Source organism: Ambystoma mexicanum, chromosome 7q, assembly GCF_040938575.1.
Source record: "Ambystoma mexicanum isolate Mex_15411 chromosome 7q, UKY_AmexF1_1, whole genome shotgun sequence".
Taxonomy (NCBI): domain Eukaryota; kingdom Metazoa; phylum Chordata; class Amphibia; order Caudata; family Ambystomatidae; genus Ambystoma; species Ambystoma mexicanum.
The window spans coordinates 1,099,246,428-1,099,274,290 of NC_090941.1; the positions used below are offsets into that span (position 1 = coordinate 1,099,246,428).

General features: G+C 48.1%; 1 protein-coding gene across 1 annotated transcript; it reads left to right on the forward strand.

The window, feature by feature from the left end:
- The first annotated feature begins 520 nt into the window (after nucleotides 1–520).
- LOC138528641 (tripeptidyl-peptidase 1-like) lies at nucleotides 521–27,846 on the forward strand. The gene is made up of 8 exons (XM_069640460.1): nucleotides 521–694; nucleotides 3,029–3,227; nucleotides 8,319–8,507; nucleotides 10,258–10,330; nucleotides 11,591–11,711; nucleotides 11,879–12,037; nucleotides 18,195–18,332; nucleotides 27,128–27,846. The coding sequence occupies exons 2-8, from the start codon at nucleotides 3,071–3,073 to the stop codon at nucleotides 27,266–27,268; spliced, it is 978 nt and encodes a 325-aa protein (XP_069496561.1). The 5' UTR covers nucleotides 521–694; nucleotides 3,029–3,070; the 3' UTR covers nucleotides 27,269–27,846.
- Nucleotides 27,847–27,863: the final 17 nt, after the last annotated feature.

Genomic DNA, 27,863 nt, shown 5'->3' on the forward strand with positions numbered 1-27,863 from the left:
ACCTGCCTGGAGTTCAGGCACTTACCGGTAAATGCCGGAATCACTGGTACTGGTAATTCCAGCGATCCCATCCATGGAGTACCATGGGAATCCATGGAATGGGAAGTTACTGGTGTCTTTGCCGCTCGTAATATCACAGTAATACCGGGATAGCAGGCAGCAGAAACTGTACGGTAGTTTTGCTGGTATCCCACTGGTAATTAACGGCAAAACTGTAATGAGGACCACGGTCTCATTAACATACATCAACTATGCATTCACCCACTCATCCACCAATGAATGCCTCTTTGTTCTGGACATTAGACGAGATCTCTCTGGTCTGGTGCCCATTTGCGTGCACATATGTGAGGAACGGAACACTCGATAATATGCAGGGCAAACGCAGAGTTACCTAGGACACATTTCTGGATTCATACATGATTTCTCTGATGTTTTAATTAATTTGATTCAGAATTTTATCCTCCAGAGGCTGCTTTTTCTCACGCTACTGACTCTTTTTCTCTCGGGGGCCGCAGTGGGGGGTCTGCACCGTTTTCCTGTGGAGACCAAAGTACTGAGCAAGGCCTGGAAGGACCACAAGCAGCGGAGTGTGGAGCTCCATCTGGGAGTCACCCCGTCCCTGATCAGACAGCGATACAACCTCTCTGACACCGACATTGGAGGCTCTCCTAACAATAGCCAAGCGTGTGCACAGGTGAGACTCTACTGTGCTACAACTAGGGCTGTACCGAATAGCATATTTAGTATTCGGCCGAATTCCCAATAGTTTGTCAACTATTCGGCCGAAGCTGAATATGAAGCCGAATAGTTGCTTTATTTAATATGTCATGTTCCAAACTTCAAAAAACACACTTATTAAAAAAAAATAATGCCCCATTTTAAATGCATTCTATACGTTTATTTCTCTTCATTGTAATTAATGTAGCATCTTTATTTTTAAAGTATAAAAGCCAGAAATAAAGCAGATATACCCAAAATAAAGGGACCAAATGTACAGAAGAGTGTTGCCTATTCAGTGCCAGTTAAATTAGGAGGCTTCACAAATGCAAAAGGACTGCCTTTGTGAATCAGATGCATTGCATTTTCTATCCAGTTGCAAAGTCGATGTAGTCAAGTTTAGAAATGTATAAAATGGTTAATGTCGGCTCATGCACAAGTCAAGAGGAAATCTGAAATGCGTCACTTATCCTCGCCACTCTTTCTCACCAATATACAAACATATGCAACTTATAATTTCCTGATAAAATATCAGATAATGTTAAACTCAAGACTCAATTCCTTAAAAAAATAAAAGGGGGGGGGCGCTATGATGTACGCAATGGAAAGTGACATGACAGGAACTGAAAGTATCTATGCAGAATTCTTTCAGTTTGTTTTTTCCAACTGAAAAAAGTGCACATTGCATATAAACATTTACCAAAAGAAAAGATGTTGCTGTATTGTTGCAGGCTAAGTATAAAAGATAAGCACATTTTTTGTCTAAGAATCTGTAACAAAACATGCCCTAAAGAGCAGATTACAATATAAGATATTTTTCAGCGGTTTGATAGCAATTTGTCTGGTCTAATTCTATTCAGTTTTGGAAACTGAAGTCTATATTTGCCTTTCTGAGTTTATGTTGCATTGCATTCAAATGAGAATGTCAAAGTATTCGGCAAGAGCCGAATAATAAGAAACTATTCGGCCGGAGCCGAATAGCTTTTTTTCAGCTGGAATTCGGCCGAATACTTACTCAAAGTCGAAGTTCGGTATACCCCTAGCTACAACCCTCGTCTGATAACTGCCCTGGAAATCTGGGGGTTGGCCACAGCACCAACTTCCTAGCCAGCCCATGCATCATCAACAAAAACTCACATTCTGATAGCTGTACCTCTGGGAACTTGTAAGGTAGCTCAGCAAGTTAAGCGCTCACTTCAGAGATCTGTGTCCATCCCATAGTCACAGGTTCGATTTCCATGGTCAGTGAATCAAGTACCATTAAGTTAGATGATTATAACACCTATTATTTTGAAGTGAGTGGACAGTTGAGTGAATAATTTAATGCAATGCTATAGTGTTATTCTCTCCCAGAGACAAACCTTGTAACTATTCTCTGCATGCAGGTAAACCCATTTACTGCCAGAAACGTCTTACTTTTGCATTCTGTCACCCCCACAGACATTTCTTGACATCGGCTTTGCTTGGGGAAGCTCAACCGTTCCCAGGATCCTCTGGCACAGGGCAACCTTGCCCTCATATTCTGACACATTCTGTATGAGGACTATCACTCTCTCCCATTCACCCTCCTATTGACAGCCTCACATTTGGGAGGAGGTCGCTGTCCTTCCTACAGATATCACCTCTTAGCACCCTCTGCACAGAACCTCACCATCTCCCCTTCATCATGACGGCCCACACGGAGGGCGCCTCTGAGTCTCGGATAGCTTCGATTTCATTTTGAGATATTTGTGTCTGTACTAACATCCCTTAGGGTAGCTAAGCGGGCATAATCAGAAAAATCTCCTCCTCCAAGATGATCGAGATCCAGGCAATGGGCCTCAATGCGAGTATGGTGGTTTGTCTGAAATCTGCCTCAAATACCGTGACGTGGATTTACATTTACCGCCACTTGCTCCCACGGATTTACCATGGTAATAGAAGGCTGTTTAAGTCCCCATTTTTTGGAATACATAGATCCTCCATGGGGATTTTGGCAGAATTACCACTGGATGTAATTTCACCAGTGGTATTTCCGCGGAATTGTGGTGGTAGGAAGAACATTTTACCTCCAACTTTGGGTCGGTGGTAAACATACATCTCTATTGCCAAACTCCTAGTTCGGTGGTGCTGTAATGTGTCAGTAACAGAATTACCACCACATTACTGCAGTTTTTTCCCACACTGCCGACCTCATAATCGAGGCCGGTCACCACAGCGTAAGAGCTCCTTATACGCACATGACCTTGTTCCCAATTTTCTGAATCTGTTGTTTTCATTGTAAGTGATTCCTTGTCCCTTACTTCTGAGTGATTTTATTCCCTCTTTTTAGTTTTTGGAACAGTATTTCCATCAAGCTGACCTTGCGGAATTCATGCAGCTTTTCGGAAGGAGTTTCGATCATCACAATCAGGTGGACAAGTTGGTGGGTCATCAGGGCGGAGGAAGAGCTGGGCTCGAGGCAAGCCTGGACGTGGAGTACATCATGAGCACCGGAGCCAACATCTCTACCTGGGTCTTCAGCAATCCAGGTATCTGAGCGTCGCTCCTCACCCACGGCTCTTCCTCCACCACAAATGAATTATTTTGTCATTGAAGTTGCGGTCTTCGAGCATCCTGTCTCTTGCTTGTCCCTATCTATCTAGCCTGGTCACATGATTTGCTGCCTAATGTCCCGTTTTCCTGCTTCGTAGGGTCACATGGGTGAAACTGAAAGCATCAGCCTACGTGCGCAACACTGTGTCACGTGCTACACCTTTTTGTCACTGGATGCCCGCTGCTTTCTAATTGTACATTGTATTTGTATTGTGTCGTATTTATTTGTTTATATAGCGCTTTACGCCAAAGCGCTGTACAATTGAACAACTTGGTACATAAAACATAAACAATATAACGGTAGAAGCAAATTACAGTATGAATCGATCAACAAACCAGTAAGAAGAGCAATTAAACTGAAGGGAATAGGGAGAGAAGAGCAGTGGGAATGTGAGGGAGAAGGAGAGATGGGGAGGAGAAGGAGGAGAGAGAGGCTTCACTACTCGTGCCAGCCAATAACAGGGCTTTGCGGCCGCTTACGGCGTCACATTAAAATACAGCTACTAATGTTCATTCTTCATATTAATCCTGCATTTCTTATAGACAGCATGGGTGCTTGGAAACACTGTTTCTACGTTAAGTAATAACAGCTGAGCCTTAAAATGGCTGATTTTGAGTCAAAATGGCCTCCTAATTCGTCCTCTGGAGGCCCCTCTTCTTCCTTGGGTAGACCATTATTTGGGGTTAACTGATCATGTCAGTGTTATCTACGTTGAAACTGACTCTGTCAACAAAAACAAAGATCTGAATTATCCTGTAAATCTCACGATAACTCTTTAACTGCAAACTCCAAAATTGCTAAAAAGATCTTTCTGAAGCTTTACAAAATAAATGAGGGCTGATTAGAGGCTGTGCTTGAACAAATCTGTACGAGGTGGGAAAGCGCATGAAAAAGAGGCGGGCTGGGAAGACGTGAATTTGCCATCACTAATAATGAACTGCAGGATTAAGGGGGATGTCAGCAGTTCTAGGGCTGATTGTTAGGTCATCACAGGTTGACGGGATCATCACTTTTTCATGTGTTGTGCCGTTCTAGGGATATACAAGAAGGCAGCATCCCTGCTGCGGCCAAAGATCCATTGGGTAAGAATTCAGAGATTCCGAAACCATTCTTTCCAGTCCTAATGAGATTGTTCCTGCGTGGCGAACTGAAGAATAGCATGAAAGTGCCGGGCCAGACTGTTGTCCAACGGATCCGTACAAATTTGATATCGCATTTTGGGCACCGCTTCTAATTTGTGTTTTCAATGCTCTATTGAATTCCTATGAGGAACCGGACTAGCTGGGAAAAGTCTATACTAGTGACCCGATGCATTAGTGCCCAAATTCTCTCCTAAGTGCTACCTGCCTGTGTTCCGAAAGTGGTTCGGGGAAGGTTGATGGCATGTTCCAAGTCTTTCCATCGCATATCATTGGTTCAGTTCAGTTTCGGCACAATGAACCGGCATTCAGTCTGCTTTTGCTCCATTTATTAGCAAGCGTACTGTTGGTCCACAAGCCCCAATATATCTTGCATTCATGGACGTTTCCCGTCCTTGGTCACAAATAAGGTAATCCATACTCCATGCTGAGTATTTGGAGGGAAATGCATTCCTTAGGTGTCCAGTTGGAGTGATCAATATTTCCTTCAGATAGGGGGATAGGCTACAGCGGTCTCCCGGGCCCCTGATGTCTAACGTATATTAATGACTTAGATGGATGAGTTAACGCCCTGCGTGACAGACCCATGATCGCCGGCCACTGCAGCTATATGCAGATTATGCGTTAATCACCGCACAAACCTTCCTGGAACTGATTTCCAAATGTACATCATTTGGGATTCACCAAAGGTCTGTTAGTTAATATATGCATCAATACCTGTAGTTCTGTATGTCCAAGGCTGCACTTGGCACTCAGTGTATCAAGACATTGTGGGAAGACGCACCAGGCCAAAGAGTGCAGCTGGTGTCTGTGCATTTAGACATGCACACAGCCAACTCCAGATCAGCCAAGAGCAGAGTAAGCGGTCTCTCCCCTCCAGGAAAGCCAAAGGCGAGTGCTCTTCCTCAGCAGCTTAGACAGAACAGTTACACCAAAGTGGGTGCAAGATAACCCTTCACTAGGAAACAAGGGCCCTCAGACACTCAGTTTATCGTGTGCGTGCAAGCGCGTTTGCATAGCGTCTGTGTAAATCGTGCACAGTGGCGTATTTATGTTTTCTGCTGAACTCGGCCAAATTAAGTGCAAGTGTCCCCTCCCCAACTTCACTCCACATCTTCGCCCAACTCTGTACCTTCTTTAGTCTCTATCCACCTTTGGCCAAAATCCCCCCCTTTTGACCCCCACTTTTTTCCAATTTGGCTCCATACCAACATAAGGCCGTTTTTAAGGCTGCAGGGATTAGAAACGTATTGCTTGCGCTCTGTCAATCCAAGCCTGTCATCTCCTATGCTATATCGCTTGAATGCACGTTTTCAGGTCTCTGCTGCCCAGGATTTGGAGAAGGCCGTGTGGTCTACAGTTGTGTGCACTGGAGGTACGTGTTGAGGCCAATGGACTACTCTCAGTTTCATCAGAAACCATCTTTCAGAAGCCCTGATAGCAACATAAACTGTCTGACAACTGGACAGAAGAAAGGGAGGGTTGGAATGAGAATTTTGGGGTCAATGCTAACATCTGGTTTCTCGCGAGTTGCCTCCAGTCCCCTTTTGAGAAGCAACTGTACTGGTGTGTAATATCAAGGTTTCAAGGAACAAACTACATGTCTACATGTGAACTTGTCAAGTGGTGAAGCTTACATAGGAAATATATGCAGGTTGCTCAGGCGCAGCTTAAGAGGTGTTGATTAAAATGAACTGAACCTCCTTCCCAAGGGTCGAATGAGACAGTACAGCTCCTGTGCTAGCTGGGCGCATCACGGGGATAAGGCGAGATAGCACATAGTGCAGCCCATTTACCTCCAATCCCTAGGGATGGAAAGTCATTACAATATGGCAAAATCACAAGTTACGTTTGTTAACTCTGCCTGGGCATAAACACCTCAGTAGAGTAAAAACAGACGGGGAAGGTTCTTGGAACATTTGGCCGTGCGTCCTCAGGGTGGACTAATGGATAAGGGCGGCCCAGAACATGCATGGATAGGAAGCAACAGCACTCCTCGTAGCGGCGCAGTGCAGGCAGCTTTTGTAACACATGCTACTGTCCAAAATATCCGACACCCCAAGAGTGAAACTGAGTAATGGGTTGTTGAGCGCTCCAGCACACCATTACCTTTGTGGGTGTGGTTTAGGCTTTAGGGCTTGCCAGCTTGCGTTTGCGGTAATTTAACATTTCGAGAGTTGCATGGGCTGTGTAATACATAAGAGCATTTTGGGCCTTGTGGGTAATAGATATAGATTTCCTGCTGTTGTGTTAAGGTCCTGTTTCACAGTAAAAGTCATGCCTTGTTTACAATGTATGTTAAGGTTACTTATAAATGTAACTGCTCTATGTTCCCTGACATACTTTGCAGTTGTTCTCCTGGTAGTACTGAGTGTGCAGCTGAACATGATGAGCCCAGCCGGGCGGCCATTTTCCTGCTCAGTGCTGAGCAGCGTCGTCAAACCTTTCTCCTTTACAGCTCTTGTCTTTTCTCACTCACCCTTCTATGGCTCCGCGTATCATTTCACAGGCTTCTTGATACACTTGTGCATTCGGATTTCCTCTTTGCCATTTTAACTTCTGTATAATCTTATTTCATGCTTGTCTTCATTGAGCGGGCATAGACCTCCGAAATGTGGGGGAGGGGAGGGAATGTTGTGCTTCTTCTAAACGTCATTATAGTGCCCACCCGAAGCATAAGCATGTGAAAATGACACATCACCTTTAACCTTTAACCTTTACTTCTCAGGATGGAAAACCCTCATTTGTGCAAGGATTTGTGTGTTGATTAGAAAGAATGGGGCGTGGCACCAATAAAACCATAGCCTGCTTTGCATATCAAAGAGCATTTTGGGGGCATAAGAATGACCACAGACCTTCATATTTGCCATATATGCCAGGCAGAGCTGTATAACTAAATTCCTAATGCATTCTGGGTTTGGTATACATTTCCTTTTGTTGTTTTTTTTTTTTTTTTTTTTTACAAAAGTCACCTTAACTCTAGAACCTTGTGAATTTCAGCCATTTATACAAGTTTGGACAGCAAAGACGTTGGCAGAGTGCAGTGACTGCTAATATCACTTGGGCATTGTGGATCAAGAGTGCAGTGACTGCTAATATCACTTGGGCATTGTGGATCAAGAGTGCAGTGACTGCTAATATCACTTGGGCATTGTGGATCAAGAGTGCAGTGACTGCTAATATCACTTGGGCATTGTGGATCAAGAGTGCAGTGACTGCTAATATCACTTGGGCATTGTGGATCAAGAGTGCAGTGACTGCTAATATCACTTGGGCATTGTGGATCAAGAGTGCAGTGACTGCTAATATCACTTGGGCATTGTGGATCAAGAGTGCAGTGACTGCTAATATCACTTGGGCATTGTGGATCAACCAAATGAACATTAAGAAATGGCACCTAGTACGATGAAAAGAAACTGCTATAAAATGCTGCTGCATTGGCACTCTGCCGCCCTAGGCCATGGCCTAGTGTGCCTTATTGTAAATGCGTCCCTGGGAACAGAACTGGTTTTGTGAACTCAAGGCGAGGGTGGCAGGCAGCTGCCTGAAGAGGCAGTGGATGGAAGTGGAAACATGAAGGTTTGATTGGCCAGTTTTAAGGTAATGAGATTTTGCAAGCGCAAAGACTTGGATGAAAGTGGTCAGGGAGGGCGTGCTAGAGAGTTACCTCGTAAGAGCAGTCCCACATCCATAATCCACTTTTCAGCCTTTTTCCAGTTTAATCCAGGTTGTTCTACCTACCTTTTCCGTTTGTTCTGAAGTTCCTTGAAGCGCTTTCTTCCCGGTAGTACCCTATATGGAGTGTATCCATCAGCATTTGGAAAAGATGGAAGACTTGACCTGGATGCACACTGGATCTGATAATCTCTTTGCTGGATTTCTTGCAGGCCGCCACGAATCGCAGGAGCCATTCTTGGACTGGCTGCTGTTGCTGAGCAACATGTCGTCCCTTCCGTGGGTTCACACCGTTAGCTACGGAGATGATGAAGACAGTCTTTCAATTGCCTACATGGAGCGGATTAATGTGGAGTTCATGAAGGCTGGAGCAAGAGGTCTCTCCATACTCTTCGCCTCAGGTATGTGCCCTAATGCGTAACCATGATGAGCATGGCGCCATTTCATTCCGTCTTGGGGATGTTCTGCACAGGGCGTCATACTTGCATAGCCGAATCTGAACATGCCTGGGCAAGTAGATTTGTGTGGAGAGGCGTTTAGGCCAGATGGATTGGATGTGAGGGCAGTGACGCGTTTCCAGTGAGGTGATTGGGAATGGTACAATAGAGCCCGTGTTTTGTTGCTATCTTGCTTTTTTGCACGGCTCGGGGTGTTTTGCTTCCCCAGACTTGCATGGCCCATTGGGGATGCAGGCTGGGGTACTGCACATCTGAATATGCATATGGGGCGTTCCCGCACCTCTCTGCACATTCATACAGCTTGGGACATTGGGTTTGGAGCTTCCAGATCCTCCACACATGTGCAGGAAACAGGAAGCACCTTTCCAGCTGTGCTTTCCAGGCTTTTGTGGTGGCAGTGAGGAGCAGAGTCCAGACCAGGGCTAATGGAAGATGAACTTTAATGTTTATGATATAAGTGTGTGTATGTATGCTTGTGTGAATCAGTGAGAGCATAGGTGCACAACTGAATGTGGATTGTGAATGCTGTGTGTGAATGAGCAAGTGAATGTTGTATGAATGTGTGTGCTTGTGCCGAGGCGGAGTGCTGATTTTGGCAGGCAGAGGGGGATGTACTACAGCATGACATGTTTTAATGGCCATCTATAATAAAGCAAGCACGATACTTGTTTAGTGGCTAGACCATCATATTTTGGTGCAGCCAGTCTAGCTATAATTATTTACTGTGGCATGGCATTTTTACTGGGCATTTTTGATAAAACAAACATAAGTTGTATGACGTAGCAAGGCTAGCAAATTTCAGTGCTGCTAGTCCGGCTATCATTTCTTACTGTGTCGTGGTATTTTTTACTGAGCATCAAAGGTAAACCAAACATACGTTTTGTTACATATCTAAGCTGGCCTACATAAGCACAGCCAATTTGGACACGTTTTCGTGGCATTTTTAATAGCAAAGCCAACAGTAGTATGATCTTATGTGGGGATACTGCCATATATTGGTAGAGCCAGCTTGGACATGCTTTCTTATATTATCATTACTGGCATTATGCACAAAGCAAACTTGAGTATGTTCCTATATGGAACTACAGGCATATATGTTTTTATATTGGCATATATTGTGGGCGAAGGTGTTGTGGAAATGCTTCTGTGCACTGTTGGTGACTTACATCTATTTCTTTTTTCATGAGTTAACCCACAAAACTGATTGCAATCTGTCTGACCGTTTACCCAATTTTCCATTGTGCTGCATAGTGTGCCATTTTAACCTAGCTTTCAAAACATTTTCTTGGGAGGAGAACCACCCCAAACTGCTCTGGGTTAGTTTGGGCTCAGTTACTCTGGCATAATTGTGGTGAAAATCTATGCCCCTCCAATTAAAGAAATTCACCAGCTGTGAAGACATTCTAGGGCAGGTTGTGGGCTGGCGGGAGAGGCAGAATGCAGCTGAGCGGGCTGTCCATGTTATTGGGAAGGCGCTCTGGGGATATCAACTGTTACCTTCGCCAAGTAGCTTAAGTCAATGGCCCTATGGCCCTGGTAGGCCGCCTTCCTTGTCCCCCAGTGTCATCCTCCCCTCTTGGGACGAGGTCTGGGCACTGACTTCATCACACCGCCCACCAGTGGGTCAGGGAACGGTTGCACAGACCTTTCTTCGCACTGTGTGACTTCTAATGTCTGTGGTTTTCTTTGTCAGGGGATTCTGGGGCCGGCTGCTGGCACAAAGCCAAAGGGGACAACGCGTTCAGACCCAGTTTTCCGGCTTCTAGGTAAGAACTTGCAGTTCAGCCTTTAATCAGGTTATTAGGATGCAGACCATGGGGTAACATAGATGTAAAAACACAACCCATCATGAAAGTAAAACCTCATTACGATTGTTGGAACATGAGCTGGTGGCTGCTCAAACAGTGATATTGGCGTACCCGGTACGTAGTGATTAAACGGGGTGTAGGGAGTAGCCCCGCAGTCTGTCCCTGTGATATGTGCTCCAGTCCCCGGAGCACTCAGCTCCTGTGAAGGGAGCTCATAGCATTGGATTATGGGCAAGTGCTTTTGCAAGTGGCAACGATGAGTGTTGGATTGATCCCGTCAACGATGGCGATGATGAGGGCGTGAAGAGTTGGAGCACCGTGAGAATGAAGGCTTGCGCGGCTTCCATGCGGTGATGCCGAGTGTCTGAGATGAAGCAACTAATGATTATACCACCATTAATAAAGCTGGAGGTTGTAGTGCAGGCTGGTGGTGGCCATTTCATTCAAATTATAGGGTAGCGGAAGAGACCTCCTACCCACTTCCATCCCCTGATGTTTCCCAAAGTGACCTCCCACGATGTTTGACCCTAAGGAAATCATAGGAAGTGGTTTCAAAAAGTACAAAATAAGTGTAAGTGCACGTCTAATCGATGTAATCACATAAAACAGCAGAGCGGGTTACCCGGTTGCAGGCCATGGTGACACCCAAAGGGCATCCCTGCCATTGGATACTGTGCTACAGGATCGCCAGCGATCGGATCCTTGCTGCTTGCTTTGGGTGACCCGCAAAGGTGGCAGAGTATCTGATTCAGTAGGTGCTACAAACATCTGATCTGAAAGCTGAGGGAATGCAAAGGGAAGACCTGTTGGCATGTGCCCGCTTCCCTCCTACAGTGGCTAGACTGGGCTCGGAACGGCGGTGTGCTAGCTTGCCCAGATCAGCTAGTTGTTGAGATTAATTCGAAGCCTTCAGCTATCTCTTTGGTTCGTTATGTGCCAGAAACAGCTCATTTAATGCTGAAAACCGTGAGGGTCAGACACAGCGGGCCAAGGTTTCGAGAGCGATGAGAATGATGTCTGTGAGCATGATGCCGCTGGTAATGATGGAAGTGGAATTTAAGGTGTCTGGGTTGATATGGGTGTCTGTCGCTGGATCTTGAAGCGCTGGTGACAATCAAGGCCATGACTTTCAGGAGGAACTTGTGTGATTTAGGCTTGGCTCTCCTTGGTGATGATGCCTAAAATGGCGTCACTTTCTCTTTTGTCTCCCGCCCGCAGCCCTTACGTCACCACCGTGGGAGGAACATCCTTCAAGAACCCCTTCCTGCTCACCTACGAGGTGACGGACTACATCAGCGGTGGAGGATTCAGCAATGTCTTCCCGATGCCAGACTATCAGGTGAGCCGAAACCTCTCCAGACACCGTGAGCTTGACACCAAGGCGGTCAAGGCAGCTCATACAAAGATCACAGATCTTAAAATCCATAAAAAGTACATCACCATACATGGAACAAGTGGTGTTAACAGAGCTTAAGACAAGGATCAAATCTGTGCTTTTCTTGCCAGGTCTCTGCTGTGAAGAACTACCTGAATAGCATGGTAAAGCCACCTCCCAAGAGCTACTACAATGCCAGTGGCCGCGCCTACCCCGACATCGCCGCCCTCTCTGACAACTACTGGGTCGTGAGCAACCGGATCCCCATCCCTTGGGTGTCGGGCACCTCGGTAAGAGCTGTTCTACTGCCGGTCTTGGCATGCACGCTCATCAAGGGCCAGAAGGTGGACCAACGATTACTGCCATCTCATAGTTTATGGCCTAGCATTTTCTTTATTTTTTTTACCTGTTTTTCTAGGACTTCTCTTTTTGGAGCTCCCAGGTTTCTCTAGACCGTTTGATGGTCTTTTGGTGAGCTCAGTCTATGCGCAAGCCTGGGATTTGTTCTTTTTGTAGTCAGTGCTGGAAAGGGACCAAGTTTGCTGGGGGAACTCGCCTTCCTCTCCTTTGTGCGCGGGGAAGGGGCTAGCAGGCATCAGTGTGGATCGTCAGCAGTACAGGTGGGACTGAGGGGCAGAGCTAGATGTGGAATAATGTGGGTGCCCTGAAAAGAGGATGCTGGCTGCTTTGCATAAAACATTTTGGGAACATCATAATGACCACCAGTTTATCAAACATGTTTGTGTTAGTCATTCCAATGTTCCTTCCTTCTGAGCATGCAAGGCACGCTGGGTATGGTGCTCATTTCATCTGTCAGAATAGTCACCCTGACAGTAAAATGTGTGCAGAGCATGAGACATATACACAGCTTTGGACCGTTTCATTACTCGAGTTTGGGGTGTTTTGGTGAGTAAAGGACTACTTTCAGAGGCAGTTTGTAAACTCTCACACAACATTGAGCTGCTCAGCAGACTCCAAACGCACAACATTAAGGAGATTCTCGCAGTCGGGCATCAGGCCTACATGGAAAGGCTCTCTGGGAAGACAATCTTTGTCGGATCACAGTTCCGTCGCGTTCCGGCCCAATTCCTTCCCTGTCTGTAGCATGTACTCTGTTTGCACTTAAGACACTATAGTTGAGCTGTTGTTTGTCGTCAAGCCCTTGAGTGGTTTTTAATCCATGGTGCCTGGAGATCACAGTTGATGCCTGATGGCAGCCTGGGATTGGCTGCTGTGCTCTGGACACTTTGCATCAAAGCAGACTACCATAATTTACACTTCTCAACATCTCCAATAGAAATGTCCACCCCACGTATGGTCGTATAATTATGTGGGATGTATAAAGTGCAAACATTCCTAGGAAGCAGCGCTGCTGCACAAAGGTGGATACAAGGTTTGCAAGAGTGACATGGTGTCATGGTGGTCTCCTAGGATATAGGAAGCGAAGCGCAGGCAGGCTCAGATGCTTTAATGGCCTTGTGCCCTGTGAGGAACTCATAGGGCATCAGTTCTAGTGTTTATGTCCAATGGGATGTAGCTCCACGGTATCCATGGTAACAGGGGAAACCCTACTTCCTGATCTTCAGATCTTTACATGCCAGCTAAACCCCCAACGAGATGTCCGGGGTGAGGAGTTGGGTTACTTTATGAAGGAATACCATCTAGTGGAATTAAAGGGGAGGTGTGTTGGGGATTGTCCAGCCAGGCATACTTTCCAACGGGGTAATAGTGTTTCTATAATCGTCTACTGCCTGATCGATAGTTACTTTTTCCCCTGGATTACCAGCTTTGAGGTGGCCGCTGGTATGGATAGTGACCACTTCCCCCTGGTTGTAGCTTTGAAGCTTCCCAGTCAGACCCCTGCCCCGGAGGTTGAGAGTAGTAGGTGTCTACCGGAGTGTTCTTTTCGTTTCAATCATGATATGATTTTGGTTTCAGACAGATTGGAGGAAATCCTGTCTGTGTACAGGAACGCCCTAGCGGGTGCTACTGGGATTATTAGATGGTCCGAAGACTTAATTGTGACAATATCCTGTGAAAGTAAGTGTTTGTACCAGCGCAGAAAGCGGACTGATAGGCCAGGGACTAGGGGTGCACCCGGAATGACCAGGAATGCAGGACGTTGAAATGGGTAATCAGCGGGCGGCTCAGGGTGGGGGTTGAATGGCAGCCAATGATACGCCCTTAAGATTGATTATAGTAAGTTGCTGAAAAGGCATATTTTTAAGCAATGGGAGCAATTGGAGTCTGCGGTGGTGACTGAAGATTGCAAGCTCTTTTGGAGCCTAGTCAGCCGGGGATTTGATAATCCGAAGAAATCGGCTGATAGGTGGGCCCCCCACTCTTCCAGCATCTTCTTTGATGTTGATGTAGAGGGAGAACCCATCATGGCCGAGCAGGGAGTGGGGGAGGCCCCCATTGTTTTTACTTGGGATGAGATTTGGGTCTGTGTGAAGGCTCTCCCAGTGGGTAAGGCAGCCGGTCTGGATGGTTTACAGTCAGACTATTTAAAGTGAAGATCTATCTGGTGGGCCAATATCTTCTGCACTTGATTTTAAGCTGTTACTCGAACATGGTAGCAACAGTGAGGGCCAGTAACCAGGGGCAGTAACTTCAGTGAGGCTAGCCAGTTTTGGATGAGTGTTTGCTTGGGTGCGTTTGCCGAGATTCGCGCATTCGGTTATGGTGCTCTTAACACCCAGGATTGGATAAGTGCAAGACTGTGTTTAAGCTGTGAGAAGTCTTGGGCGCAAGTGACCTTTAGGTATCATTATGCCACCCACCGACTCCTGAGCTTTGATGGACTGAGATGTCGAAATCATCAGAGAGAGGTCCTAGAGGCTTTTGACAGGATGGAGACTTGGGCAACCTGTATGTGACTGGGTGGATCATCAGCTTGAACCTCCCCATCTGGAGCAGCTGGAGTCTGTCCAGTAGGTAGGAGGTGAAGCAATAAGAATGGAGCCAGAGAACCCCATCTGCAAGGCTAGTAGTGAAATGGATCAAGTGGTGGACTGTGTAGAAGGCTTTAGATGGGTCAAGGACACGAGTCACCTTTCTCCATGATACGGAGTGTGTCATCAATAGCCCACATGATGGTCTGACTGCCTTGTAAGACACCAGGTTGCACTATTTGTTCGCACAGGTTTCTGGACCATCCCCAGGGAGGGAAGGTTGGTGATTGGGTGGTATCTGATGAGATTGTCTGGGTAGTTTCCTTTTGGAGGGGAACTGAGCGTATTGCACCGGTTTTGAGCAGTGTGGGGGATGTCTCCTGCGAGAGCGACTTATTGATGATTTGAAGGGGGCAAAGGTGCTTCGACCTTGGATTGTTGGATGACGGTGGCGGGAAGGACACTACCTCGTACGTGGTAGGTTCAAGGGATGCAAAGATGTTGGCGAGTTTAATAGTAGTAATGGGCCTGACGTTAGACTGGCTATTCAGCCGGGTTCAGCCCTAGAGCAGACGGCTGGGGGCGTCGGGTTAGTGTTCTGTTATGTTATCAGCATTTATAGAGCGCACGGTCACCCAAGGGCATCATGGCGTGAGGAAAACACACAGAACACTAATGAATAACAGCGGTCTAAGTTAGTGGGTGTTGTCAATGTATGTTCTGATTTCTGAGGTCGTTTCAATGAAGAGGTTTGTGGCATAGCATTTATCTACTGATTACCAACATGGGGGCTGTGGAAGGGGGCTGCAACAGTGCTTCACAGCCTGGAAAGTTGTTAGGAAAGATTTCGTAATTGTAGGTAATTTTCCTTCCATGTGGCAACCCCTAAACTTTTTGCTGTTGTTTTTCACCTTGTTCTTGACTTCGCCAGAGAAGTGCAGCCTTCTGCAGCACTCCTCTGGGCTTTCGCTCCTTTCTTACGGGGAAACTGATATGCCCTTAAGACAGTCAGTACCGGGGAACGCTGTTTCCCGTAGTTTCTTTTATCATGTTGCGGCTTTCGTGCAACATGACACAAGAGGGCACTGTAAGCTAAGTTACAGCTCTCTTGGGTCTCTAGCCTTCTACAGGCCCTAGATACTCGTTTAGGATTGTATCTGATCGGTGCAAGTGATTCAGGGACGGGAATGGTGGCAGCGATTGTTTCTTGTGTTTTGAGCTCCTTTTGGCGTTCTAAGCGCGTTTTCCGCGCTTAACCCAAAATGGTGGCCTGGCTCCCAAAATGGCCAGACCTCGAGGCTCCTTTGTCCTGTCCGCTGACCGTCTTGCTCCCTTCACCTTCCCCAGGTCGAGCCGACCCGGGGCCTTCCTTATTTGGGCATGTACTTTCCCGCGAAACACGGATGCTTTTGCGGGCTTCTACATGTCTTGTGTGTGCCTCCAGGATGTGGGCTGGGATGTCTGGTCCCAATACACATCCTGGGTGCCAGAGAGTCTAGGGTGGTGTGAATTCCTGGGACCACCGTGGTCCGTGATTGGTCCACGAATGGTGTTAGTGTTGATGAGCGGATCTCCCATTGGGTCCCCTCCGTTTTGGCGCGAAGGGAACCGTGGATAAGAGGGGGCTGGAAACACCACTACCATGTCGATCTCCTGAGTTCTCACGAACGAAGGAATACAGGAGCCAAGTATCCTGCAACCAAGAGGCTGGACCGAGGAATCGCTGGTGACCCGCTGAAGGACTTCTCCTCTGCACTGCTTTTGCCTTGTGAAACCCTTTTCACCTTTGATCGAGCCAGTACTGGTACTTCGACCCTTGGAATAGCGGGAACAGCTATTCTCAGCATCTTCACCATCTCCTGTCAGTAAGCCTTCGGAAGTGTCTCTGGGCCATCCAGCTGACTGACCAGCTTACACGGGGGTCTTGCTCTGTAACCGCCGCCAGGTTGTGTAGTATTTCGAGTCCTTGTCACTCTCACACGCTTCGTACACTTGGCGTTCCCAGGTCTGAAGTGAGTAGTGTACATTTGGCTCAGATACACACGGCCGCTCCGTTGCCCTGCTGTGGTAACAAACTGTGCGGGTTTCTTCGATTGGGACGTCTTTTTACTCAACACGACGACGAGGCGTTCCCTGCTCTTCTGAACATGCCAGCTGCTGAAACTGACGCGGAGAAGCCTGGGTCTGCTTGCATCGGGGACCGGTGAGTAGCATAGCTAGGATCTGGTCGCCCTCCTGCAGGAGCCCATTGCCTTTCCCCGCTGTGTCAAACAGCACCCTTTTCCGTACTCGCGCTCTGCTTCTGCTCACTCTGGAGGCTGCGCTTGAGTCGCGGAACTTGTTCTTCTTCTTTTGTGCACTAAACTGAACTGCCTGATTTCCCTCGAAGAGCTTCTCCTTTTGCCCGTTGGCACCAGCGCGTGCAGTTACTTTGTGAGCACAAGGCTCCACTCTTCGCAGGGCTCGGACTTCCATCTAGTTAGGTGCCTCTGAAGGCGAACTGGGTCTAAGCATTATTTCGCACTGCCTGTTTTCCCTCCCTTTTAGGTGGACTACACATTTCGTGCATATAACGCTTGAGACTTGTTGTATTTGTATATATATTGTGTTGATATGGTATGTGTTGGTTTACTATCGTTATATTGTGATTTTCTCGCTACGGTCATTGTTTTAAAGGCCTTGAAATAAATGTGTATATATTTTTAACATAACTGTTTGGAGTAGTTTGTAAGTGATCTTGCTTTGTGTGCTCATTGCAGGCTTTCAGTCATCCTCACCCCTCTTGAGACCTAGTCTTGATCGCCGCGATCGCTACCTTGATTAGTCTGGCTCGTCCAGAGGTTACCCTGTTCCAAGTAATTAGGTTGGCCTTCTGAACTTCTGCGCCACCAGGACAGAGTTCAGAAACCCGTCTGATTTATTTGCTATTATTGTTCTGTAATATGAGGCATTTGCTGTCTTGAAGAGGGTGCAGTTCTCAAGGCGATTCTGCTTTTGCTTTTATGCTTGATGGTCTCTGCTAGGCAGATGATGCATTTGGTGTCAAAGATCTCCACAGAACATATGTGAATTTGGTGCGCTATGGCTCTGCTTCAGTGGCATATGGTCACCTACACTAATGGCTGTGTTGTGTTTAAAAGTCTAGAGGAGGCAGTGGCCCTCTGGCCTCTATGGCATCAGTTGCGGAAGTCCTTGAAAGAGCAGCGGGCGATGTAGGTGGGTGGCTGCGGTCCATGGTTGATGGGTACCATGAGAAGTATTGGGCTAGTGGCATGATTCATGCAACCATCTCCCAGAGCAGGGAGGAGGACAGGGCAAGGTTGAGGGTGTTAGCCCTTTGGTCTCTCATGTACTGTGATAAGCGGTTTCTGAACCTTGGAAGTTTTTAACCGTAGGTTGTAGAGATTTCAGCCTCCTTGTGTTGCAACCTACAGTCCTACAGCAGCATCAAAGGACTGGAAGCCAGGCAGAGCAGAGCAATGCAGCCAGAAGCGCCGCCATGCTGCCACTTTCACCTTCTATTGCTCACGCCTTTGTTCTCTTTTCCTCACAGGCCTCAACTCCGGTCTTCGGTGGCGTCCTCGCCCTGATCAATGACCACCGATTGCAGAAGGGGCTTCGCCCTCTGGGCTTCTTGAATCCAGCGCTGTACAAACTGCAGGCCAACGGGAGCAGCAGCGCCCTCTTCGATGTAAGTCACGCCGAGGCAAGAGGTTTGGCGAAGAGTGTGGAAGGTGGATGCTGAGAAGGAATGCATGACACTAAGAGAAGTGGCCAAGGCTTGCAATGGAGACAGGGTAGAGATGTGATCATTGGCTTATCAACGAAAGCGGCATAACCTTTGGCACCCGAGTGATCACATGGACACTATATTAGAACCCAAAGTCTGGAATCTAAAACAATTAACCCATGAGTATGTGTAGGAGGCTGAATTTACGTTTCCCATCTAGCCCCTTTTCATAAATCGACCCTTTCCGGTCAATGCGTATAAAACCTAGACCGCTACTTTAGTCATAGTAACGTCTAACGTCGGAGGAAGCGTCTGGAACGCTTTCTTGAAGCCCCGCTATACGTGCTACACTGTCGACACCATCTTATCTCTAACTTTCCATGCCCTCCCAATGCAATTAGCAATGGGAAATTGCACCGGTCGGGGTAAGTTGCAAAGGGCCCCCAGCAGTGCTTACTGCACCTCTCTAATCTCCTGCAACTGCAGTAGAGGCTTCCCAGGAATTGCAATCTCTTGCACTCCCCTAATGCAATCACAAAGGCTCGTCCTTTTTCCACAGACCCAGTGATCTATTCCAAATATAAGGTTTGACTTTTTTGTCTTCGCCGTGGACTCGATATACTACTAAGAGTCCATAATGTATTTAAGGTAATAAAGGACAACCTGTGGTTGACCCAGGACCTACCGAGGATGTCATCTTCCAGAAGGCCCCAAAAGGGACCCTGGAGATATTTCCTGTTCATCTGCCAATTGCAGTCAGGGCGTAAACCCTGAGCTCATTCCACCCAAATTGCATCAATACCCCTATTATTATATATATTGTGCATTTGTAAGGCGCTTATACAGCAGGAAATTGAGTTTCAAAGCGCCCACAGGGCAGAGAGGGAACATGGGACAAAGACAATAGAATACAATAATGAACAGGATAAATGTGGTCCTACTAGGCCTTGTGAGCATTCGGATCGTGCAAGTGCCGAGAGAGAGAATGGACAAGGAGGTGGTGGGGGTGGGGTGGGATAAGTGCCAGGAACTTCCCCGGAATGGCAAATGCCAGGCAGTAAGTTGCCGGGAACCGTTAAGTGCTTGGCAGAGGTCACATAGTAAAGAGTGGTCATCTTCCGATATAATAAGTGCAGTCCTTTGAGGGAACACAGGCCATTGGGTGCCCAAGGGCCAGTGCTGGGAGTGAGAGGGGCTGAAAGCGATTGGCCGGAAGGCCAGGACCCAGAGGACACATAAGGACCAATGCCTCGAATCTCAGCGACTGAGGGGTTTAGCACATGAGGGGAAAGGAGAAGGAGAAGGAGGAGGTCAAGAGGAAAGTCTTGAGGCACTTCCAGAATTTGAGGGGATCCAGCTCAAGACGGAAAGGAAGGGGAAGGCTGTTCCAGAGGAGGGAGCCAGCTGAGGAAAGAGGTTGGCCTCCAGCTTGCTGCTTACAGAAGCACTTGACAGACAGAGAGTTGGGACCAGAGAAAACGTAAAGACGTGAAGGGAGAGTATTTGGTGAGAGCAAGTTGTAGATGGCGTGATCCCCGGCCTCGGACAGCCTTATGGAAGATGCAGAGGGATTTGAATTTGCTTCTTGCAGCGACCGGGGAGCAAGTGGAGAGATTTTCGGGCTGGAGAGATGCGGTCCCTTGGCTTGAGGCCAAGGATAAGTCTTGCAGCCCTATTCTGGATAAGCTTTAGGGGGCGGAGAGAGGAAGAGGGTAGATTAAGGAAGAGGCTGTTGCAGTAGTCCAGCCTGGAGAGGACCAGGGCTCTATAGACATTGAGCTTCTGGGGAAAAGTGAGGAAAGGAAGGATGCCTCTGAGGAGGTGGAGTTGGAAGTGGGCCTTCTTGGCAAGGGCCGTGATGTGACAGATGAAAGAAAGTGAGAAGTTGAAGATGACTCAGAGGTTTCTGGCTTCAGATGAAGGGGGTGGGGGGGCAATAGAGGGTGGCCAGAGGGAAGTGGGAGCAGGAATCCCGATAGGAAAGAACTCAGTCCTGATGGCATTGAGGCAGAGATCATTAGAGGCACAACAGGACTGTATAGCAGAATGGCAGTCAGGAATGGTAAAGGAAGTAGCAGGAGTGTCAGAGGGAAGGTTGAAGAAGAGTTGGGTGACATCTGCATAACACTGGAAGTGGGGGGGGGAGTGGAAATAAGGTGAGCAAGTGGAGTGAGATATACGTTAAAGAGCCAGGGTGAGAGGTTGGAGCCCTATGGGATGCCACAGGTAGAGGTAGAGGTGGGAGAGGAGACAGAGCCCAAGATAACCTGTAACAGCCTCCTTGAAACTTGAGGAGCACCATCTCCGGTTCCGGAAGCACCTCAAGACCTTCCTCTTTGCTTCTGCTTTCTCTCCTCCTCTCCCCTGCTGAAATCCTGGCTGAAACTGTACTGGTCACCTGGCTACCCTCTGATCTCGGGCCCAGGTCCCCTCCCCTGCCAGTTGCACACCTGCACTGCCTCCCGGACAACACTGTATTCCTACATTCCCCTACCAGCTCTTGACACTTGATGTCTGCACTTACCCCTGCACTTGCCACAAGCTGGCCGCACTTTTTACCTATTGTTCTTATTTATTTCAATTATTTGTTTTACTGTTGATCCTATGTATTGCACTGCCCCTTCCCCCTCGCACTTTTCCCTTTCCCCCACTTCCCTGCACTTGTGCGATCTCAATGTCACTTGGCCTAATAAGATAATTGTATTGGTCTTCCCGCTGTTCCCCCCCTTGCCTCGTCGTGCCTTGAAACACTTGTGTATAGTCACGTTATAAATGCCATATCATATCATGGACGGATGGACGGTCGGTGAGGAAGGAGGTCAGCCAGTCCTGTGCCCGCTCCGAGATATCTAGGATATCGTGGAGCCATTTTATGAGGATGGAGTGGTTGACCGTATCAAATGCAGAGGAGGGATCAAGTAGAAGGAGAACAGCAGGAGAGTTAGAGTCCAGAGATGCAAGCAGGTCTTCACAGGTGTTCAGGAGAGCAGTTTCCGTGTCTCTAGATGCTTGCAACCCAGACTGATGGTCGTGTAGGCAGCAAACCAGCTCATGCATTATGTTGAGTCAGTTGTGGGAGGACAAATTTCTCCAGGAGTTTACCAATGAAGGGGATATAGAGATGGGGCGATAGCCGGACATGAGGGGGTCGGCAGAAGGCTTTTTAGGAGGGGGTCACAAGAGAGTGCTTCAGGGAAGAGGTGAAAGACACAGTAGCAAGGGAGTGATTGCAGAAATCAGCAAGTGCAGCGGCAAGGGAGCCAATGTTGTCCTTAAAAGTTCTGGAAGAACAGGGTCGTTCTGTTTGGAGGAGACCTTCATAGAGCGGACTACCCTAGAGAGCTCAGCTGATGTGATGGGAGAGAAGGAGGAGATGAAGGCTGAGGGTGGATGGGAAGACAAGGGCGGCAGGGGGCTGGGAGGGGAGAGGGTGCTCAGGATGTCCTGAGTTTTTGCAGTGAAGTGGGTGGCCAGTGCAGTGCACAGGGCCAGAGAGGGAAGATGCATGGTAGAGACTGCGGAGGGATTGGCTAGTTCCTTGCAGATTTTAAAGAGTTCAGCAGTTTGTTAGAAGCTCCAGAGACGCGGGCTTGGATGTGAGCTCTCTTCTTGGAGCGAATGGAGATACAATATTGCATTTGGAGAAGGCGACAGGCCAGTTTGTCACAGGATGAGCTTGAGGTCTGCCACTTCCGTTCTGCAGCTCTGCACTTGCGCTTCAGGACTTCTAGATCAGAACTGTACCAAGTGTTACGCTTGGTGGCATGTTTCAGGCGAATCCTCACGACTGGGAAAAGGATATCAAGTGTGTTGGTGATGGCGAGGTGGAGGTTGCTAAGTGCAACATCAGTGGTAGAGTCTGCAATGGGAAGAGAGGCGGGGGTGAAGGTAGATACGAAGGCAGCAGCTGACACTTTTTTCATCGGGCGAATGTCCGAGAATGAGGTTGGCCGAGCTGAAGGATGTGAGGTCAGGGGGCTGAGGGGGCCCAGGCGAGAGGAGAGGAGGGAGTGGTCTGACTAGGAGAGAGGGGTGACGAGAGAGGGGGAGAGCAGAAGATCAGTGTGGATGAAGGCATCAAGAGTTTGTCCAGCCAAGTAGGTAAGAACAGAGGGGAGGATGAAGAGGGGGAGCGAGGTGCAAAGGTCGCGGAAGAGAGTGGTAACCGTGATTGAGGAGTCAAGGTGGATGTTGAAGGGACCCGCTCAGCCGGATCAATAGGAGGCAGGCCTTGAGCCTATGGATGTTTTTGATGGTGGGCATCTTGAGGTTGAGCTGCGTGTCAACTGCGTATTGATGGATGTGAATTTTGTATGGCACGAGGAGGGTTCCAAGTGGTTCCATGTAAAGATTGAAGGTCATGCGGCTGGGGAGAGGATGGATCCTTGAGGGACTCCACAATGGATAGTTAGAGTTGGTGATTGGAGGAATCCTTTTATACAAACGGGTGGCAATTAGAAAGGTACTATTTGAGCTAGCTGCAATGTAGATTGTCGGTGAATGTATGGTGGTTTACAATGTCAGATGCTGCTGAGGGGTCAAGGAGAACCAGCAAACAAGGGTGGTCATCAAGGATTTTAAGGACATTGGGCCTCATTACACGGTAGGCGGTAAACCATGGCGCTACTAGCGCCATGGTTCATGCCGGTAATTTGCCGGTACCGCCTTGGTGGAAAGGGGAATTACCACCCCATTCCAAGGTTGGCGGGGCGGTAATTCCCCCTTCCACCATTGCCCTTCCCCATTCCCATTTTTGCCCCATAGGGCAATTTGCGGTACCGTAATTAGCTCCCTGGGTCCCTTTGCGGGTTGGTTTTTAACGCCTGCAAAAAGCAGGCGTTAAATTCCCCAACCCGCAAAGGGACCTCGTAGTAAGGCGGTAAGGATTTAACGGTACCAGTAAAATACCGGTACCGGTAAACCCTTACTGCCTACCGTGTAATGAGGCTCATTGTTGTTTACCTTGATGGTAGTAATTTCTGTGTTGCATCTGCATCTGAAGCCAGATTGGTAGGATTTAAGGAGATTATTTGTTTCGATGTGTTGATGGAGTTGCGTGGATACTGCTTTCTCAAGGATCTTAACTAGGAAGGAAAGATAGGTGATGGCGCAGTATGATATCATATGATAGTTTATTTATATAGCGCCTATACCCAATGTGTTTCAAAGCGCTTCAAGGCAAGGGAGGGAACAAGGGAAAATACAATGACATTCTTACAGGCCATGAACAGTAAGGATGTGAAGTTAACTATTGCACTCGGCCTGACGACATTTCAGATAGTGCAAGAGCTAAGACATAGATAAGGAAGGGAGTGGGAGAGTGGGAAGGAAATGGAAACAGACAGGCGACTACCGTACTAGGCCTGACGACATTTCTGGTAGAGCCGGAGAAGGGGTGCAGAAAGGGAGTTAAGGAACAATACAAACGACTATCGTACTAGGCCTGATGACGTTTCAGATAGTGCTGGTGGGGATGTGGGGAGGAGACAGACGAGGTTGCTATCATACTAGGTCTAGGGACAATTCTGATAGAGTAAGTGCATATAAGAAAGTAAAGGGAGGAGATAGGAAAAGGGGAAAGGGAAAGGATGAGCGAACAGAGAGTAAGCAGTCAAAAGAGTGGAGAAGCAAGAGTGGAGAGTGAATACAATTGCAGAAGTCAGTAGTAACAGATAATGTTGCAAGCCAGGATACAAGATGAAGATGGGAACAGCATGATTCAGGGCCACCATGAGTACAAGATGCAAAGGAAGTCCAGCATGAGAGTTGAGAAAGGGTGACGCACCGTGAATGAATGAAGTCCATAAAAGTCAAATCCAGCATTGGCCACAAGATGGTGATGGTGAAACCAGAATGTATCAGGACAGACTCCTGTGTGCGGGAAGGGGGGCACAAGGGAACAACACGGGGGGACCAGAGAGTGCAGGGATGGCCTGTGGGGACAGAGGGAGTAAACACATGTTGGTACATGCTTACCTGCTGTCTGAGCAGGGGGTTGTGCCCCGGGTCCTCCTGGTCTGAACATTTCCAAACAGGAGTTGCCCTTTTCTTTGTCTGCCCTTCGCTTCAGACGCCCGGGCGAGAGACGCCCTTGATATAAGAGTTAAGAGCAGGAAGGAAGAGGCAGGGCTAAGAAGGTGGGTGGTGCTTAGGCCAGGTGACCAAGACCCACTTGCACCTGCTCCCCATCTGCAACTGAAAAGAGGCTGCAGGGCTCCTTACTCCTTAAGTAGGGACAAAGAGCGGTAGGCAGGAAGGCACCAGGTGGAAGGGGCTTGCTAAGTGGTGAAAAAGAGCGGCAAGCAGGAAGGCACCAAGGGGGCAGGGCTTGCTAAGTGGTGGAAAAGAGCAGCAGGCAGGAAGGCACCAGGTTGGTGGGGCTTAGGCCAGGTGACCTAGATCCACTTGCATCTGCTCCCCATCTGTAAAGGAAAAGAGGCTGGAGGGCTCATTAAGTAGGGAAAAGAGCAGCAAGCAGGAAGGCACCAGGTGGGCAGGGCTTGCTAAGTGGTGAAAAAGAGCGGCAGGCAGGAAGGCACCAGCTGGGCGGGGCTTAGGTCAGGTGGCATACATCCACTTGCACCTGCTCCCCCATCTCAGCAGTTGCTGGAATAGGCGGGGTTACGTGTTGGTTTCTTGTGGGAGTATTTGTCTGGTCCTGAGGATCGAGGGGATGGTGCCTTATTTTAGGGAGCGTTTAATGATCGTTTGGTAAGGGAGGTGTGGAGGCAGAGAGGATATTGTGTGCATACAATATTGCCTTGAGGGATGCTAGTGGGGTCTTCCATAGAGAGTGTCTTGAAGCTTGCCAAGTTAATTGCAGTTTTGCAAGATGGGATGTGTAGTGCGCTGTCAGCTGTAGCATTGTCTATGTGTTGGTGGATCATGCTGATTGAGGAAGAGAGAGTTGATGACAGTGAATATTTCGGTGGAGTGTGGTATAGGTGGCTCATGCAGGGGGTTGATGCAGTGCTTGATAGCTTTGAAGTTGACTCCAATTTCATTGTTGGCCTTGGCTATGGTGTTTTGGTAGTAGTTGGCCTTGGATGTGGTGATCAGTCTTCTGTGTGTAGTATGGAGTTCCTTGAGCATGGCGAGGTCGAATGCGATGCAGGATTTTTGTTTTCTGGTGGTGGTGGTTTGTTTGATGAAGTTGAATTCTTGAGCGCACCAGGGTGTGCGGAAGGTTTAGGCTTGAGGGTGCATTGTTTCACAGGGGCATGGTGGTTGATGATGTTCTGTCATGGTGGTTTTAATTTCTTGGAGAAGTGAGTCGCAGTCCTGGTTCCTTGAGGTAGATCAGCCCACGCAAAGTGGAGTTTGGCACGGTCTTGCATGTGAGCCTCCACTTGGAAGTTCTTGAATTATCTGAAGGCTTGTTTGTATGGTTTCCAATGAGTTTGCTTGACTGATGTGGTGTGAATAATGGGAAAGGGGATTGACAGATGGTCTGATCAGTCAAGTGGGATTGGGGAGCTGTGATGGAGTGTGGGCAGTGCGGTGACGATGAGGTTGGGGATATTACCTTTTCTTTGAGTTGGGTCTTATGTGTGCTGTGTGAAGAGATCTAGTTTGGCAGATCTTCTTTCATTGACTTGGTTACTGGTTTGCCAGGGATGTTGAAGTTGCTGAGGAAGGTGTTGTTGGCATGTGTGAGAGGCAAGATGGTGACCAAGTCTGTGAATTCTTTAATGAAGGAGGCTGTGTGCTTGGGTGGTCCGTAGGGTGTCCCGCTGTATCTGCAAAGTAAATTACTTAGTGGTAATTTACTTCATGGAAATAACCTCAAATTTTACTTCAAAGTAAAATGGTCTGGAAGGCGGGACATGGGTATTGGCAGTAGGAGTTAGATCCCAGGGTGATTCGAGCACAGGCAGGAAGTGGAGGCAAGGACATGGGTATCGAGGACAGGAGTTAGATCCTAGAATGAGTCGAGCACAGGCAGGAAGTGGAGGCCGGGAAATGGGTACAGAGGGTAGGGGTTAAATCCCAGGGTAGGTAGAGCACCGGAAAGGAAGTGGAGGCTGGGACATCATTATCGAGGACAGGAGTTAGATCCTAGAGTGGGTCGAGCACAGGCAGGAAGTTCAGGCAGTGATATAGGTATCGAGGGTAGGAGTTAGATACTAGGGTGCGGTCGAGCACAGGCAGGAAGTGGAGGCATGGACATGGGTATCAAGGTTAGGAGCTAGATCCCAGGGTGGGTCCTTATTGGACGGGGATGATGAGCTATTCCTTGAATAGTTGCATTTTCAGCTCCTTCCTGGATTGTGGGAGAGGAGCGGCCAGTCTGATGTGGGCTGGTTTGAGGGCCAGTGTTTTAATGCACAACTGAAGAAGGCACCTTGGGGGGCGGTTAAGGGGGTTCCTTTCATACGTCTTCATTTCCAGTACTGGTGATGGGGCCGTACTTATTTAATCAATTCCCAAGTTCTTCTAAAGTTGAAGGCATCCTGGTCTGGTGCTTTGGTAAGTAGTTCACATGGTCTTAATAGTTTCACAGTAGAGAGGGGCGTCCTGGTTAGTGGGAATGAGCCAATTATGGCTCTTTTGTAGTTTGCTTACTATCCCTGTACCTTGCAGTATCTTTGGCTGTGCACTTTTAGCTTCCTCCGAATTCCACACTGAGCTGGTGTTTTATCTGATGATGGAATCTTCAAACTCTTCCGCGTGATTTAGGAATCGGTTTTGCGCTGTGGAATTTGGATGGCGCTCAAGGTCATGATACTCACTATTCTCTTTCTGTCTGTTTCCAGGTCACTGAAGGATGCCACCTCTCCTGCATAGATGATAAAGTGGAAGGTCAGGGGTTCTGTGCCTCTCCGTCTTGGGACCCTGTGAGTGGCTGGGGTACCCCCAACTTCCCGGATCTACTGAAAGCGCTTCTTCCCAAGTGACCTTCATGAAAAGACCTTCTTCTTCTGTGTGAACTGGGGCCTCAGCAATAATCTCAGGGGAAGCGTAAAAGGGCAAGTGCACAGCCCTAGGCTACTGTCGTCAGCATGTGTCGTTCCTTTAAATCTGCATCCTGCAAGCGATGTCTCATTATCATTGGGGAGGGGGTATGCCCCTGCTCCCATGGCCAACGCCTTAGATCAGGAACACACCCCAATCAAGGTCCTGGCAAGGATCTTCAACTCCACTTAGCTGAAGATTAGCAAAGAGCGTACACCTTCGTCTTCTGAAGCCCGTGAAACTCTGATTCTTCACTCACAACCACAAGACCATCCTCGCTGGAGATCTACCGACAGCGATAATGGCCAGCTGCCATAAAGTGTACATTCACCTTCAGAGCAGAAAGGGTCAGCAGGCCAAGTGCCTGTCATTAGAACATCTACATCATCTACAGGCCCCCCATTGGCTCACGGCAGAGCTGATGAATCATCTACAGTCTCCGCATTGGCTCACGGCAGAGCTGATAAATCATATACAGGCCCCCCATTGGCTCACGGCAGAGCTGATAAATCATATACAGGCCCCCCATTGGCTCAC

Excerpts from the sequence above, each read along its gene's own strand:
- LOC138528641 (XM_069640460.1), top strand. The coding sequence starts at position 3,071 with ATGCAGCTTTTCGGAAGGAGTTTCGATCATCACAATCAGGTGGACAAG. Across the intron at positions 10,331-11,590 it reads CCCAGTTTTCCGGCTTCTAG|CCCTTACGTCACCACCGTGG; the intron begins GTAAGAACTTGC and ends TCCCGCCCGCAG. Across the intron at positions 12,038-18,194 it reads CTTGGGTGTCGGGCACCTCG|GCCTCAACTCCGGTCTTCGG; the intron begins GTAAGAGCTGTT and ends TTTTCCTCACAG.